At 32.4% G+C, this 17,773-nt stretch overlaps 2 protein-coding genes across 2 annotated transcripts; one reads left to right on the forward strand and one right to left on the reverse strand.

Annotated features, from left to right (window-relative positions):
• Positions 1 to 6,538: 6,538 nt before the first annotated feature.
• Positions 6,539 to 9,247, reverse strand: LOC125067196 (ATPase H(+)-transporting accessory protein 2). Its single transcript, XM_047675642.1, has 8 exons — positions 9,124 to 9,247; positions 8,912 to 9,042; positions 8,676 to 8,774; positions 8,448 to 8,591; positions 8,190 to 8,333; positions 7,708 to 7,837; positions 7,341 to 7,474; positions 6,539 to 6,940 (listed from the first exon to the last, which is right to left on the reverse strand). The coding sequence occupies exons 1-8, from the start codon at positions 9,203 to 9,205 to the stop codon at positions 6,773 to 6,775; spliced, it is 1,032 nt and encodes a 343-aa protein (XP_047531598.1). The 5' UTR covers positions 9,206 to 9,247; the 3' UTR covers positions 6,539 to 6,772.
• A 974-nt stretch (positions 9,248 to 10,221) lies between these two features.
• LOC125067284 (protein N-lysine methyltransferase METTL21D-like) lies at positions 10,222 to 12,326 on the forward strand. Its single transcript, XM_047675783.1, has 3 exons — positions 10,222 to 10,676; positions 10,751 to 10,946; positions 11,136 to 12,326. Exons 1-3 carry the CDS (start codon positions 10,420 to 10,422, stop codon positions 11,364 to 11,366), a joined length of 684 nt encoding a protein of 227 aa, XP_047531739.1. The 5' UTR covers positions 10,222 to 10,419; the 3' UTR covers positions 11,367 to 12,326.
• Positions 12,327 to 17,773: the final 5,447 nt, after the last annotated feature.

Raw genomic sequence — 17,773 nt, forward strand, 5'->3', positions numbered from 1 at the left:
CGTGATAGGTTATCCGATACTTTTCAGGTAAAAAGAAATACCTACATTTTGTTAAAAGAATTAATTGACACGAGGCCTTTCGAAGGGCAATCACTATATGAATTTTTTTTTCAACAAAAATGTCGAATCGATAAATTATCATTATCTTTTTCGGAACAAGACATCATTTCGATTATTGTAGGGACAATAGGTGATAAAAGTATATCGATTGCATCGGAATCAGGTAGTTTTAGATATTGTGACGAATTAGCGTCCTTCTTACATGCCAAAGTGTATGAATGCGAAAAAGAAAAGAAAAGTAACCAATTAAAAAACAATTATATATCAAAACAGGTTTTTCAATCTCGAAATGTACCTATAAATAATAATACAAGTAATAGTTTGAGTATGAATTATGCCGATTCAGGAACTAGAAGTAGCAATATCCGTTGCTTTCGTTGTGGAGAATCCGGACATAAAAGAAGTGATTGTGACGTAAAGGGTAATATAAATTGTGCGTTTTGTAAAAAAACAGGCCATTTAGAATTGGCTTGCATGAGTAGGTTAAAAATGAAACCGGAAAAAGATGCCGAAGTTAAATTTATTAGCGAGTCCGAATCGAAACAAAAATTTTTTAAAAACATTTTAATTAATAGTACTTTTGAATGTCGTGCATTTATTGATATGGGTAGCGATTGTTCCTTAATTGTTTCTGAATTTGCTGAAGAATATTCATTACAACCGTATAAGTTACAAACCCCAGTTTCTTTATTCGGGTTTACAAATGATCATAAGATGATTGTAGATTATGGGGTATCTTGTACAGTACGAATGGACGATGTAGAACTTCCCGTTAAAATGTATATTGTTAAAAAGTTATCTGGTTGCGGGGTACTCATAGGTAGAAATTTTACTGAAAATAAAAGCATAATGTATAGCCGTATCGGTAATTCGTTGAAATTTAGAACTATTAGTGAATTTAGTAATGAAAGCGAATTAAAAATATGTACCATAGATAACAAAACATCTAAAGAATGCCTTATTAAAAATATTTTGTCAGACTATCCTAAATGTTTTACGAATGATTTGAGTAGCCTGGGCAAAGTACCTGGTATCGAACTCGAAATTGAACTAGCGACCAATAAAGCGGTTGTACAGCGCCCTTATCGTATGTCAGATCGCGAGCGTATAATTACGCGAGAAATTATCGAAGATTTGCTAAAAAATCGCATCATACGTTGCAGTAACTCGCCATATGCTAGTCCCGCATTATTGGTTGATAAAGCTTCCGGAGAAAAAAGACTTTGTATAGATTACCGAAAATTAAATAAAATCACAATAAAAGACAAGTACCCTATGCCACTTATTGAAGATTTAATTGATAGGTTACGCGGATGCGAGTATTTTACGGTACTTGATTTAAAGTGCGGCTACCATCATGTTATGGTTAAAGAAAGTGACGTGTATAAGACAGCATTTATCACTCTGGACGGGCATTATGAATTTTTGAGAATGCCGTTTGGCCTGTGCAATGCTCCGGCCGTTTTTCAAAGATTGATGAATTCTGTATTAGGCAATTTAAGATTTAATAGGGTCATAAATTATATGGACGATATTTTAATAGCAACAGAGACATTAGAGGAAAATGTCACCTGCTTAAGAAATATCTTAGAACTCTTACTTGCAAACGGCTTAACCGTTAATTATGATAAATGTTTTTTTTTTAAGGATGTTATAAAATTTTTAGGTTACGATATTTCAAAAAATGGAGTAAGTCCGTGTCAAAAAAAAATTAAAGCTATTAATAACTACCCTAAACCGACAACAGTTCATGAAGTAAGGCAATTCCTTGGATTAATAAATTATTTCAGAAAGTTCATTAAAGATTGTGCTTTGACATGCCGTCCACTTAGTAACCTTTTAAAGAAAGACATTACATGGAAATGGGAAAAAGAACAAGAAATTGCCTTTGATAAATTAAAATCCATTTTAACAAGTGATACTATACTGTTAATATTTGATCCTAAGTTACCAATTTTTCTTTATACCGATGCCAGTCGTGAGGGCTTAGGGTGTATTCTTATGCAAATGACCGAATCAGGGGAGAGGCCAGTTTACTTTTATAGTCGACAAACAAGTAGTGAAGAAAAAAAATACCACTCGTTTGAACTCGAGTTGTTAGCGATAGTGGTAGGATTAAATAAATTTAGACACTATTTATTAGGATCAAACTTCAAAATCATAACAGACTGTAACGCGGTTCGTCATGCTTTAAATAAACAGGATATTATTCCACGTATTAGCAGGTGGGTACTGCAAACCCAAGAATTTACGTTTGAGACTATCCACCGACCAGGAATTCAAATGCAGCACGTGGATGCCTTAAGCAGGAATCCTGTCGTCATTGCTAACCACAATACTTGTGCAGAGAGTAGTGTTTTGTTCATTTCAGAAGGCGATTGGTTGCTGTCGGTACAGCTACAAAATCCAAAAATTTGCAGCATTAGAGATATTTTACAATCAGGACAGGCCGAGTCTAATATGCAAATATTTAATAATTACGAATTACTGGGCAATAAAGTGTATAGGCGCACGGAATTCGGTAGACGCTGGCTAGTTCCAAAACAATGTATCTGGCAGGTAATCAGAGCAAACCACGATGAAGTTGGTCATTTCGCGGTTGATAAAACTGTAGAAAGAATTAGTTCAATGTATTGGTTCCCTCGCTTAAAGAAAACTGTTACTAAATATATCAAAAATTGTCTTCAGTGTATTTATTTTAAAAACTTGCACGGGAAAAAGCCTGGCAAGCTATTTCCCATTCCTAAATATGCGAGACCGTTTCATACACTTCACTTAGATCACATAGGCCCATTCGTAAAAACCACTCAACTGAATACTTACCTATTGGTAATAGTAGACTCTTTTACTAAATTTGTTTTTATTTCACCTGTAAAGAGTACAAAAAGTAAATGTGTCATCAATGAGCTTAACAAGATATTTAAAGTATTTGGCAATCCAAAAAGACTCATATGTGATGCAGGTACTGCGTTCACGTCTAATTTATTTAGTTCATTCTGTAAAGATAGAGGGATACGACATCACATTATAGCCACGGCCGTTCCTCGTTCCAATGGGCAAGTTGAACGATACAACCAAACTATATTAGAGTCGTTACGCACAATGGGGGCCAATAGCGAAAACAATAAGTGGGACCAACATATTCCTACAATTCAACAAGGCATAAATAGCACTATTAACAAAACCACATCGGCGGTTCCCAGTGAAGTATTCTTTGGCTATCGCTTAAAGATGAGTCATGAAAACATGATGGACGAAGAAGTACCTATTGTGGACGTGACTAAATTAAGAGCAAAGGTCGATGCTAAAATTAAAGAAAATGCTTGTAAACAAAAACAAGCTTTTGACGCAAAGAGGAAAGAAGCCCCTATTTATAACGTAGGCGATTTGGTGGTAATCAAGATTCCTAGTTATAACAATGAGGGCCAGAGTAAAAAGTTACTGCCTCAGTTCAAAGGGCCTTTTCAAATAAAGCAATGCCTAGGAAAGGATAGATATCGCGTGGAAGATATGAGAGGAGCTGAGAGGTCTTCGAAGCGATACAACGGCGTCGCTTGTGTCGAGAACATGAAGGCGTGGATAAACATATCCAATGATGAGTAGATGCGGATGTTGTCAAAATGCATATAAAGAAAAAAAAGACTGTAAGTTACTTAAATTTAATGCCTTCGAAGAATATCAATGTTTAAAAATATAGCAATTGTCTAATGTCTGGTGTACAAAGCTGTCAACAGAGTATTGAATCATGGTGTACGTTAAAAGCATCTGACAGGCATCTATGTGAACGCTGTCTCTTGCGAAAGATAACATGGTGATATGCAACCTCAGTGACCTAAGGTGCTGCTGGTTAAGCCATGAGGTTTGAATAAGTTAGCCGCTGATGGGATAACTTGAATAATACCTACGTTAATATCACAATTACCGTGATGAGATATCTGGTTGAAGCTTGATCGAGTAGTATTCATTATGGGATATCACGTGTACATCCTTATATGAATACTATATTTATATATATATATATATATATATATATATATAATTTTAATTTTAAATATTATTTAACTTTCGTTTACAGCTGTATACACCAGACTAAAACGTCATTCGAGGGCGAATGCGTCTGCAGGAGGGCCGGATGTTGTCGCTACGATTTTTGAAGCGGGCAACATTAAAAAAAAAAAGAAAACATTGGCGGGAAATTTAAGCTCTCTTCTGGATACGCTGGAAGCGGGAACGTTGTTATAACATTATTTTACATTACTGTATTGTTTTACTTTAATTCTTAACTTAACCAATAAAGAGAAAAACGTTATTAAATTATTTCAAGAGTGATACATACAACTTATATAAATATACCGTACAAATAACTTGCAGCAGTTAATTAACACATAACTTTCTTTTACACAAGTTTTACTCTGCTTATAGTAAGTAGTGAAAACTAAATGACGAAACGTTATTTTCCCTCCAGGCGACCTATCATTGTCTTTCTCTTTCTCTTTGTCTGTCCTATATACAGTTTTTTAAAGTTACTAAAATTATATAATAAATAAACATCAGTTCGTCCTTATTTTTTTATAGAACGCTATCGCTTAAACCCGCGACCCCGCCAGTGGTAGTTGACGTTACGCACCCACCTCGACGCAGTGAATAGCGCGCCGGAATGTTACGGCGCGCTATTCACTGCCTCCGTACCGTGTACCGTGACGGACTTCCCCAAATCCGCCACTGGCTGGGCGTCAGGGGCCAACGCCCCACGGCAGATAAGAAGGCTGGCTCCGCCGCCAACCACTTTCAATCCTCATCAACTCGGCAGTTTCGGCCTGCGAAGGTACGTCGCCACCGTCCAGGTACATTGGGAGCGAGTTTATATCGTCTTCTCTCAACCGCTTTGCATCCTCTTTTTGAGATATGACGATGTCGCTAAATTGACTTATTGCCGCACAGGCCACTTCTTGAATATGACCGGAAGCGAAATTTTCCCTCTAATAGCCGTGGACAGTGCTGCACGAGGCTCTGCCCAAGCTGAGCACGGAAGCGTGTGTTCGGCCGTATCGACTCCACTCCACTCCACTTGTGGCTCCACCGCCACAATGGTCGCAAACTACCGCGTGTTCTCTACCTACTACCTCAAACAGGAACTTGGCAAAGCAACCGTGCCCGATCAAGAGCTGTGTAAGGTGTTATGTGTTCGGTCCGTGTCGTCGTTCGACCCACTCTTTTAGTATAACACGAATCGCTGCCACGAGTTCTCTGCTCGGTTCAGGAAGTATCTTGTTTCCTTGACCTGCCAGTAAACATTCGAGTTGACCTCATCCTCGAGGTCTCATGGCGGGCTTCCGGAAAGCAAGCAGCCTGCGGTGTAAGTTATGGCCATCTCCTCAGCTAATAATACTTAGCGTAATTTAAATCGATTGATTTCAAAAAATGCCTTCAGTTAGCGTTGTATAAAATTTGCAATTTCGTTAATTTTTTATATTTCTTCACTTGGCATAAAAACGATTAACTCTAATTCGAGTTAGCGTAGTATAAATAATTGTAGGTGTCGATCTGAGAGTAAGAGGTCTATATAGATAGCCTCTGTAAGAAATATAAACCATCCCTTATTTCGCCTTCAACTCTTGGGAACTAACAGTTTCAGTCTATATGTATTATCTATGGGAACTAAGGTGTATGTATTTACACTACATCACCAAAACTTCAAATCACAACACAATACTAAATTACTAAAAAAATATCACTGTATGGCGGTATAATAAGTTACGAGTAAATAGTATTTATCGATACGGGCTAGCACAGTCACCAAGATGAAGATCTTATTTAATTTTATGTGGAATTAGAATTGTGTTAAAGTGCATAATTTAGCTATGAATGTTTTGATTTAGGTTTGTGTTAACTATTGTTACAAAAATATACATTCGCATTCGTACCAAACGTCTCATGAAGCAACGCAAATTTTATAATTCTGTTATTAGTCTATCTCATATTAGTCCACGATTATCTCGCTGAAAATTCGTTGCGTAGGAAATAGTAATAGTAGTAAATAAAAAGTGTGAGTTCTTATTTTATTAGAGATTGTATGTAAAATTAAATATTTATATAATTAATTTTTTTTATTTTATTACTCATTTTTCCTTAATAGAATGCGATGCGATGTATACAATTTTTATTCGATTTTTACTTTTGTTTATACAACATTGTTGTGCTGGTTAACCTAATCTTTATCCACAGATGAAAAATAACTCAACACTTATTGTTACAAGTATAAACCTATGTAATTAAAAAATCGAATATTTTTATTGTTTGCTTTTTTTAATATTTATTTTTTGGAATATCTGTCTTGGACTATAAATAAGTGCATTCTGAATGTGTTTTTCCACTGCTGGTTTATACTTGCTTACATTACATTTTTTGTTTTAACAATCATTTTCCTTTCGTGTTCAATATTTCGAAATATTTTTATATAAATATATAAAATAAAACATTTATTTAACGAACCTTTATTTCAAGATCATAAAATTACAACTCACATAACACTATAATATTATACTTATTAATACAATAAGTTAACAAGATCACCTAAGGTTACCTCGTTTAATCAATAATAGGTGTAGGTCCAAGGAATATGTATAATTTGACTCCTTACATATTCGAATGTTTAATATTGGTACTACAAAGTGAAGAAAACACAGGGCTTCACTAAAGAAAGTTTTATAATTTAGTTATCTTTCTTCATTCTAGTGCTTGTCATACGGTAAATGATGGAATCTCTGCCAGGGTCCATGTCCATAATAGCATAGACAATAGCAACCAGTGTAAATGTGAATACCACTCCGAACCACAACATAATGTTAAAAATAGCAGCATAGTCTGCTGTGTAGTTATCCTGAAAATTTAATTTGTTTTAGTATTTTTTATATTAAAAACATATTTCTTATTCTAATTACTCTAAATAAATGCTAACAATGTGTCTATTCTATATTTTTTAAAGTAATTACAAAGATCTTGATTGTGCTAAGTACCGAGTTAATTATTTATGTACATATACACATTTTCACTTAAACTTAACTTCAAATATTTCTCGACAAATGTCTTTTACCTAACTACAGTATACTTTACAACAACCATAATATGCTATTAAACAAGAAATTATTTAACTAACTGTTTTATCGTCATTCCTGAGAATTTTCTTCTCATTCTATAACATAAATTATTTTATTTTATTTTATTTTCAAGAAAAATATTGTTTTCCTCAGGTTCTTAATAATGTTCTTAAAGATTTTTACCTGTATCTCCAATCTGAATTCAGGTGCAGCTCTAATAGATCGTGTGTGTGCCACATCAGTGGTGACAGCTGTTACCAAAACTGATCCTTCATAAGCCTTCACAAATGCATCACTCAGTTCTTGCAATGCATTCCCTGTGTATACAAAAATTCACACTATTATACCTTAACGTAAGGTAGTTTTCATTGCATTAAAAAAGTAAATATATGACATGTACTTATACAGTCCAGCTAATAAATTATAACTTACTAATTTGGTTTTAGAACAAATTATAAAAAAAGAAAAATTCAAAGTATCAATAACAATTTGGATACTTTAGGGGAATTTATCACATTTAAATATTATATCTTTATGTCATAAGACTCACCTAATAATTTTTTAGCTTCTTTAGTTTGCAGAGAATTAGGGCCATGTAAATCAGAAAGTGGGTGCAAAGAACGGAACCTGATGTTGTAGAAATCAAGAATGTTATCTGCTGAAACTGCTCCAGACCTGATCTAAAGATAAATAAGGAATAATATGTGGCATTTTTTGAAATATATTAGTCATTCTAATAGTAAATACTTAATGTAGTTATATTTATTAATTTTAATATGTCAGACTAAACTTTACAATGACAATATACACTAAAATAATTTAAAATTGGTAAGGTTGTATGTTTAATGCTTTAATCTTGACAACATAATTAATATTTTTTTTTATTAAATTCATATATTTTTGGAAAAGTTACATGCTTTATAACTTCAATCTGTGGACCTAAGAAGCAAAACACATAGAAATTAGACAAATAGAAAACTGTTGTATTTAATAAATAAATAAAAAATAACTAGTAATCTAGTTAATAGATACCTTAGCTGTTAAAGCTTTCAGCACTTCAAGTTCATAAAGAAATTGATAATCTTCCTCATTTCTATCATATTTCAAATGCTGCAATGATTGTTTTGAGACCTTCTGAGGCACAATTTCTCCAAAAATTTTGGAGGCTGATAATAACTGTAATGCATAAATAGAAAACATATTATCAGTTTAATATTGAGATACTAATTGTAAGATTTTTAAACTATTTTTTTACATTATAACTATATTATTACATAAAGCTTTACTTACATCATCTGGCTCAGATAATTTGATTTTAACAAGTTTGTTGCCACCATTTGTAAATCTCTGGTTAATCCTGTGCTCAATAGCATCATAAGTGTCAGGCTCATATTCATCAACAATCAGAGGAAAATTTTTACCTTTCAAGCCAGCCTATGAGTAGAAAAAGATTTTTATCGTAAATTGTATTAAATAGAAAATTGAACAAAGGGAATAACTTGTTTAAAAGAATCTTACATTTTCTCCCAAAGAGGACACACCATCTATATAAACTTCAACAACTGCTTCAGGTGTGTTGAAAGGGTCAACAATTGAAAGACCATTCCATTCGGAATTCTGTTGAGAGCAAATAAGAATTTCTAATTAGGTATAAAGTTATCATTTTATATAAATTAAGTTAAATAGAAAATAATTTCAACAAATATTTAACAACTTATCCATTCGTTAACAAATTTTACATATATTTATTTTACCTCTTCTACGGACAGCCCAAGAGAAGCAGAAAATACTTCTTTCAGTAGGCTTTCGAAGGTTTTACTTGAGCCTGTAAACTTCAAGGATTGCGGACTATGTAGAACACTAAATTCGCCTCCAGCATTAGATCCTATTTTAAAAGCAAAGTTTGATTAAACGTTTTCAATAATTTCCTAATAATAATAATAATTATGATGTTAAAAATACTTACCAATAATAGATATTACAAGGGTAATCCAAAAAAGAGCCATTGTTACACCCATTTTGTTCGAAAACTTATGGCTGACTGTCATATGATTAAAGTCTTGCCACTAAAAAATCGATATTGATAACTTACGTCTATATTATCATAGACATTAATGAGGTTTATATTTTCTATATAGTAATGCGTATTTTAAATATTTTATTTAAAATACAATTGTCGGAATTATTATTATATTAGAAGAGATTACATTTAATTAATTATACATTTTCTGATAATCAAAATTATCACTATAGCTACTTTTATATAAATATTTTTTTTATATATCACGGTGGTGCTTTTCTACTATCGTAAAAGATCCAAATGTCTGTAGGTGGTCGTCGAAGGCTACTTGTACGATAGGTCTTATACATGGAGCGTGTGCTGTGGTCACAGGGGTCAGTTTTGAGGACTCCGTTGTGGAACAGAGCATTCCTACGCGACACTCTCCCTGAAAGTTTTCTGTTATACTGACATCGCTGTTGGCGTTTGAGGACAATTTTGAGAGTACCTGTACCTGTCGGTGTATCTGCCATTACATCTCCTGATAACGCCAAAAAATGAAAATTTCAAAAGCTGACGATTATCTGGTGACTTAAGCTTCCAAGTGTCCAACTATATGAAATACTGGACCTTGCCTTGCCAGCTCAGCCATGGCCCGTGGTTGAGACTTCAAAAAGCACTACGAGCACCTATATCATGAAAAACGTTTTTGCTAGAGTTAGCACAGCAACACATAAGAATCTTTCATTGATGGTTTTATATTTATTTAGGTATATTGAAAAGATAAAATAATTATCATACTTTCTCCTATTATTTTTAAATTTATTACTTGGAATTACAAGCTTATTATAAGTTACAGTAACTTTTGCAAGTTTACTGAGATTTGTGTCTATTACAAATCACAATTTACAAGATTTGCGAACTCTGTGATATTTGTTTGACATATGAGTCGTAGATTATGGATTTATGTCTCAGATCAAATAGATTTTCATTTTTATGAAATGTATAATTTTAGAAGTTTTAAGTGTTTTTACTTAAATTTTTACTAACCAAATCAAGATTATAATAATTTTAAGTGAATCATTCGTTTTCTTTAATATATAATTATATAATAACAACCGACTAAACTAATACACCAAAGTTATTAATCTTAGTTTGCTTAAATATATTTTTAAATCATTATTTTGTCCATTTCATTAGTTTGTTGTAAAAGTATTATAAAATATATTTCGTTATATTCAAAAAATTGAAAAAAACAATAAAATGTCTCACAGAACCTCTTGTTTCCAACTAAATGATTTATTTCCAAGAGAAATTGACATAGAAGTATGCTTAAAGACACTAAAAATATTTCAAAAGTTGGAAGGTGATGTTAATTGTGTTGTATGGGATGCTTCCCTTGTTCTTGCTAAATACCTTGAAACAATGTGTCAACATAAAGCTGACTTTTTGAGTGGTATAAAGGTATTAGAATTAGGATCTGGATTGGGAGTTGTTGGGCTTACAGCAGCAACATTAGGGTCAGCAATATTTATTAATTTCTTATGTAATGGAAATTTGTTTATGTTTCAGTCTCAGAATATTATATTTTTAGGGCTCAAGTTACACTTACAGACTTACCTGAAGCTCTACCTTTACTTCGTTTGAATATATCAGAAAATAAACAGAAAATTGTTAGTATGGGAGGATATGCAATAGCTGAGTCTTTAGTGTGGGGTGACAAAAATTCTGAAATTCATAAACAAGAATTTGATATGATTGTTTTAGCTGATTGTGTTTATTATGAAGATGTAATAATAACATTGTACAATACATACATAGTCAATTGCTTGTAAAGTAGTGTTACATATATTTTATTAATGCTATAATTATAACATTTTTATTAACTATTACTAATTTGTATTTGCTATTGGCTTGTAGAATTAACATATATGATTGACACATTTAGCACAGATACACTATATTTGAACACTTTTCAGGCAATCGACCCTCTTATAGAAACCCTACAATGCCTAAATAACACAATAAAAAAGAAACCAACTATATATTTAACTCAGGAATTAAGAGATTCAGATATTCAAAAGAAGCTATGGGATGTATTTTATGAGAAGCTTACTGAATTTTTCTATATTGAAAAAATACCAGAAGAACAGCAACATGTTAATTACAGAAGTTCAGATATACTATTATTAAAAATTATAAAAAAATGATACTTATACAGTTATGATTTATGGTAACCTATCTGAATGAGCACAAAAGATGTACAAAAGAAAATATTAGTATAAAGATAAAATCCTAAATTAAAAAATACTTTAAAGACTCTTTATTAATGTAAATGTTATTTGATTATTCTCATAATTATAAATCATATATTTATCAATGTTGCTTAGTAACATAGCATCAAAAAACTATACTCAAGGACAATAATAAAGTAAATTACACATCAATATTCAAAAACTGTAAACTTATGCACCAAACGATGACCCTGCTATATCAAAGGTAGTCAGAAGTGATTACAATATTATGTGTAGTTTTTCTAATTAAAAAATTTTGTATTATTTAACCAACACTACTTCATAATAACAAATGTTATACATAACAAGAAAAATTTTAAACAACTTAACAAGTAGTATTTTTTACTTACTTTACATAATTTGAATAACATTTTACAAATACATATAAGGAACATTCCATTTTGTTTATATGAAGTAGATATCAATTGTATAACGAAATAATTAAAATCAGATATTGGACCTAATATTTATTTAATGGTAACAATCATTTTGTAAATCTTATACAATAACTTTATTATAGAATTCATTCAGCATGACATATTTCGCGATTTACTGTACCTACTATACAAAATAGTCAATCAAATTGTGCATGGTGTATACCCTGCAGGGTCGTCTTACCCCATTGTGGAGTCTAAGTGCACTAGGGGCTAGGGAGAATATAAAAAAAAGAATTTTAATAATAATATTAAAAGAGAGTACTTTTCGGAGCCCAGTGTGCCTTTATGGTAAATACGGTACTGGTACCATAGAAATTTAATTTTTCCATATATAGTGGTTCATTTAAACTAAGTTTGTAAGTATTGGTCTTTCACGTACGAATCCCTTTCATGTTAAATTATTGATATTTTAATAAAATAAATAGTTTAACAAATCCAATCTGATTTGTATTTTGTTCTTCGTTAGTCTTTACTCTTAGTCGTCTTACGCACACCTTGTAAGCACGAGCGTCACTCAGTCATCAAATATAGGCTAAATGTGAGTAATAATTTAATGTGGAGGTGCGTGCCTTCGCAAACGAATAGTTCTGTAAAACTTTCGAGTAAAACGCCACGATTTTGACAAATCAAGTGGACCTCATAATGGCACTTGTGATATAACATATAATTTCCAAACTATGGTCGAAAGCCGAAACCGAAGCCTATTCATCGGCTATCACCAATATCTTTTAATTTTTCTTAGGTTTAATAACGTAAGAAACTGAATTCAATGTAAGCTAAAAGTGAATGAAATTCCTAATGTATTTTTTTTTTAAGTTTACTATAAACTACTTAACGAGATGATTACAATCACCCTACAGCGAGACATTAATATTAACATCAAAATAATGACACTAATAATATTTATTTACTTAAAAGGGATTTAAAAATTAAAATAAGATTCAGGTTTTCTCAAGTACCTGGTGTGAAACTAGTCTAGCAAAAAAATATTCGAACCGTTTTCATGTAAAGGTACATTTTTGGAAATAAGAGCTAATTAAAAATAAATTTACCAACACTATATTGTAATTAAACAGTGTTTTAACGACAACAGTTAAAAATTATTCGACTTATCATTAAATCTTAAGAACTTCTTGTATATAAGACTACATTAATTTGATAACGAAAAACGTATATGAACTTGTTTTGATTTATTGTTGACGATGGCGCACGGCCGGAGCGTGCGTGAATGCGTGACCTCGACACCCTGGCATCGCCTCTTCCACTTCATTCTATTTCGGTGCCATAGCACCATCTCAAGCTATGCCGGAGCCTTTGGGCTCACATGAATTTGGAGCTCCTTTGCTAGATATTTTCATTATCATTTTCATTAGCAGCCCGTAAATGTCCCACTGCTGGGATAAAGGCCTCCTCTCCTTTGAGGAGAAGGTTTGGAGCATATTCCACCACGCTGCTCCAATGCGGGTTGGCGGAATACACATGTGGCAGATTTTCGTTGAAATTAGACACATGCAGGTTTCCTCACGATGTTTTCCTTCACCGCCGAGCACGAGATGAATTATAAACACAAATTAAGCACATGAAATTTCAGTGGTGCCTGCCTGGGTTTGAACCCGAAATCATCGGTTAAGATGTACGCGTTCTAACCACTGGGCCATCTCGGCTATTTACTAAAATTAAATATCTTGCAAAATATTTAACAAAATAACAATGAAACAACTTATATTTAACTTTAAAAATTCGTTTACCATGTAGAAATAATTTAGTAACTTATAGTCAGTTTAATTTTAAATAAACGGTGCAGTAATTTTAGTAAATTATTAGGAATCTGATCGGTGATAAAATCTTATGGCAAGTCTATAGCTTTCAACTTTTAATCGACTATCGTTACTAGCATTTTGATCATTATGTTAGTTATTTCTTACAAATGTGGAAGTTTTGAAAATATACATAGCAGTCAACGTGTGAGAGGAATTGTTGGTTCTTCTGGACTCCCTCAGGATGGGCACGTGCCCCTTTTGCCTTTATGTTAAAGACGGTAATGACTAGCAGCCCTAGCAGGCTTCGGCATGCTGAAATCAAAATGTACTAAAAAGTTCGACCTCTTTTTCAGTATATGCCTCAATAGATACAAAGTCAGTAATAAATGATTTAAAAAGTATGAGTTATAAAAAATATTAATTATAAATGAATGTATTATTATTGTGTATATTTATTAAAAAGTATTAAAAATGTTAATTAAAGTTGATTTTCTGTAGACAGATCTTGTTAGCGTTTATTATAAACCTAAATATAGGTTTTCTAACGCTAGCAAAAATATAATATTTTTTTAACGTGGTGCTGTGCTGTGACGTCGGCTTGCATAACTCACTCCGTTTAATCTATTTTTTGGGTATATAATTTGTGTAAAGGACAATAAGTATCTATAGCTAATGGACCAATCCAAGTAACATTATAACCGTATATTTATATAAAATAAAAAAGCACGAGTTCTCTTAGCATATTCGTCGTCCTTATAGGTACAACTTATAAGTAAAATAGTCTTAAGTTTATTTTGAAAGTCCTTTTAAACTTTAGATTGAAGTGCTTATTACTTAAAAATATTTAAAAAATAAGCCGTATTAGTAAACGGTTCAAATATAAAATACTGCTATGAAATTATACTATTAGTAAGTACTAGTACTATGAAATTATAAATTAATGGATGTTAACTGCGTTCAGTTACGACAATGGCCAAACTGTCATGGTCGTCCTCAAAGTGGAAATAAGGCTGAACTAGTTCAGAAGTTTGCCTCTACTGGTGACACGAGGGCTGGTTCGTTTTTAGCCCAGAGGATCGGAATGAAGAATGTTACTAGGTATGCCAAATCGCTTGAATTTTTTTCTCAGTAAAGCCTGTATGTATACAAATACACTAGTTTTTGTTGTAGTCAAAAATACCTAGTAGTTTTGATTTTATAGGCATTCAAAGTTTCGAAAAATATCGTGTCCCGCTAACAGCCGCTTGAGTACCTGTGACGTCATATCACAACGCGTCGCGCGGGCAGCGTACCGCTTAGTATCAAGTCGCCAGCACTTATAGTAGTTGTAATAGCTTGCGCAGTATTTTGTCGTGTTTTCGTTCGCGTATTACGTTAATAGTCTAATAATAGTAAATATTATTCGATTATTTATATTAATAAAATGGACGAAGGATTCGAAAAAGGGCAATCGGATAATCTACCTAAAATAGATGGATTAATGGTTGCTCATTATTTATCAACAAATAGTGATTTTGTTGCCACCGAAATGCGAGGGATAGAAATGCAAAGGAAAGTAAACTTTCCAGAATTAATGAATTTATTTAAAAATGCACGAGTATATATACAAGCATAGGAGTGGGCATAGACAGAGCTAACTTATTGCAATGCACACTTGTTTCAAACGAATGCACAAGTTTTTATACAAAAAACAGACGTCGCAATAAATAATTATTTTCGGAGAAATAAGTTACAAACGAGCGCGTGCTACTTCAAATTCCAATAACAAAATCTGAAAGCTTTTCATTGTTTCAAAGGGGTCGTGTAATAGGTGTGGCATGCGGTTCAAATAAGTTAAGTTTATTATTAGTTACTTACATACTTGACATAAGTTTTGGTTTCTGTTGATAATGCGACGACGTATTGCTACAAACTCAAATAGTAGAAGTACCTACCTATCATTAAATGTAAAATACGTAAGGTCATTTTATTTTATTTTACTCAATTTTTATTGCAAATATAGATGTTTGGACAGTTGTACTAAACCTTTTTTATTTATTTGTATTTTTTTAGTAACAAAATACGTAAGACCATTTATTTTTATTGAAAACTTATTTCAGATCGGCAAGAGACAGCTATGGCGATGATGCTATTGGTTATGTTCAAGTAAAAAGAGTAGGTGATGTATGTACGGTTAAATGTAGAATCACGCCAGAATACCGCGTACGTACCACACCTTATCATTGCAGCTTAGAATGTAATGAAAAGGATGAAGAAGTTTTAAATGTAACCTGCGAAGATTGTGCCGCCAGCAGAGGTGGCTGTAAGCATACTATAGCATTTTTAATGTGGCTACATCGTCGAAGCGAGGAGCCTTCAACGACTGCTACCAAGTGTTATTGGAAAAAATCTAAGCTCTCAGGTATTGGTACCACACTGAAAATGATTAAAGCTAAAGATTTCGGTACAAGTGGTATAACACTTCATTCAGTCGGCCAGAATGGAAATATTTTTTTTGACCAAGTAGCATTAAAACTTAGAGAGCTTCAAATACAATGTTCTCTTTCACATTTTATATGTGAAAAAAAAGAAGTTGAAAAGATGTCCATTCATTATTTAATTAATCGTTTCAAAAAATCCTGTGTTGATTTTCACGTTGAAAGTTTTATAACATTTTGTAAAAACGAAATGACGGAATCAAGATGTCATCAAGTAAAAGAGGGTACAACAGCTCAATCAGATTCAAATTTGTGGTTTGAGATGCGCTACGGACGTATAACAGCTTCAAAAATGCACGAAGCTGCTCAGTGCACAACAAAAGATGGCTCTTTAGTTGAGGAAATATTTGGTGCTGTAACTTTTAATCAAACGAATGCTATCAAAAGAGGAAAAAAATTAGAAAAGGATGTCATAAAAGAAGTCTCGAAGCTACATAGTATTAAGATAGTGGATACTGGTCTTTTTTTAAAGAATGAGTGGCCTATGATTGGTGCCTCGCCTGACGGACATACTGATGACTGCGTTCTAGAAGTAAAGTGTCCAACCAAGGCAAACACTTTTACTACGTATTGTAGTAAAGGTAAACTAGGCAAAAAATATTATGCTCAGATACAAACACAAATGCAAATGACCGGAAAAAGGAAAGCCCTATTTTGTATTGCACATGTTGACTTTGAAAGCTCAAGGAAGGTGCATGAAGTAGTTTATAATAAAAAATATTGTGATGATATGTTTGAAAAATGTATTAAGTTTTGGAAGGAAAATATTTTTGATAAATTAATAAAATAACATTATCCTAATGTAAGATAGTTTTATTAAAACTCTATAAATAACACAAACATTAATGGAAAATGGAATGTACGTTACCTCAATATTTTATATTTTTAATACAATAAAATAAACTTAAATGTATTTTGCTTAAAACACTAGGAAGCTACTCTAAATTAAACAGACTGCTTTGAAGATTAACTATTCCCCATGCAGAAATCACTACTGAATCTAGCAGGTCAACTTGCTTTAGATCTACACAAGCGTGTTGTACAATGACGTCACACCGTCACCCGCAGCCCGCGTCGTGCGGTTGCAGCTTGTTTTACTTATAAATCGGAAACTAATTGACGTATCGAATTAATTCTTTCGCTATTATTTTTTATTTTTGACAGAAAATATGGAGTGCCATTAATCAAAATTAGTTAACATTCTTCATTGCGATTCAACAGCTAAATGTTGCTAGCATTCTTACCACCACTCCAGGGGGTCAAGATTTATACAGTTACTATTTTTAATTCATATTTGTATATATTCAAGCACTTAATATTATCAATTCTTATGTTAATAAATTTATATTTAGCAGGATATATTATATGATCAGAAGTAAGTATATCAATAACATTGATATGTGAAGTTGATCTATATTATTAAAAAAGAAAAACATTACCATGGTTTCCTTCGACTTTTCCGATAAGACATTTCCCGCCTATACTTTGCCTGGCATTACTTATTTTTATATTTTTTTAATATATATATTTTTTATTGAAACTATTCGACTATTTTTTCGTCCAAATGAACGAATTGTCTTTATTGACAGCTGACAGTTGACAGTAACCTTCATTTATTGTTATTATTATTAATTTACTTGAAGTTGATA

Source organism: Vanessa atalanta, chromosome 11 (assembly GCF_905147765.1).
Source record: "Vanessa atalanta chromosome 11, ilVanAtal1.2, whole genome shotgun sequence".
Lineage (NCBI taxonomy): Eukaryota > Metazoa > Arthropoda > Insecta > Lepidoptera > Nymphalidae > Vanessa > Vanessa atalanta.

Coding starts and splice junctions, on each gene's coding strand:
- LOC125067284 (XM_047675783.1), top strand. CDS start 10,420: ATGTCTCACAGAACCTCTTGTTTCCAACTAAATGATTTATTTCCAAGA. Junction 10,677..10,750: donor CTTACAGCAGCAACATTAGG/GTCAGCAATATT, acceptor TTATATTTTTAG/GGCTCAAGTTACACTTACAG. Junction 10,947..11,135: donor ATTGTGTTTATTATGAAGAT/GTAATAATAACA, acceptor AACACTTTTCAG/GCAATCGACCCTCTTATAGA.
- LOC125067196 (XM_047675642.1), bottom strand. CDS start 9,205: ATGACAGTCAGCCATAAGTTTTCGAACAAAATGGGTGTAACAATGGCT. Junction 8,592..8,675: donor TGTCCTCTTTGGGAGAAAAT/GTAAGATTCTTT, acceptor TTCTACTCATAG/GCTGGCTTGAAAGGTAAAAA. Junction 7,838..8,189: donor TGAAAGCTTTAACAGCTAAG/GTATCTATTAAC, acceptor ATTTATCTTTAG/ATCAGGTCTGGAGCAGTTTC.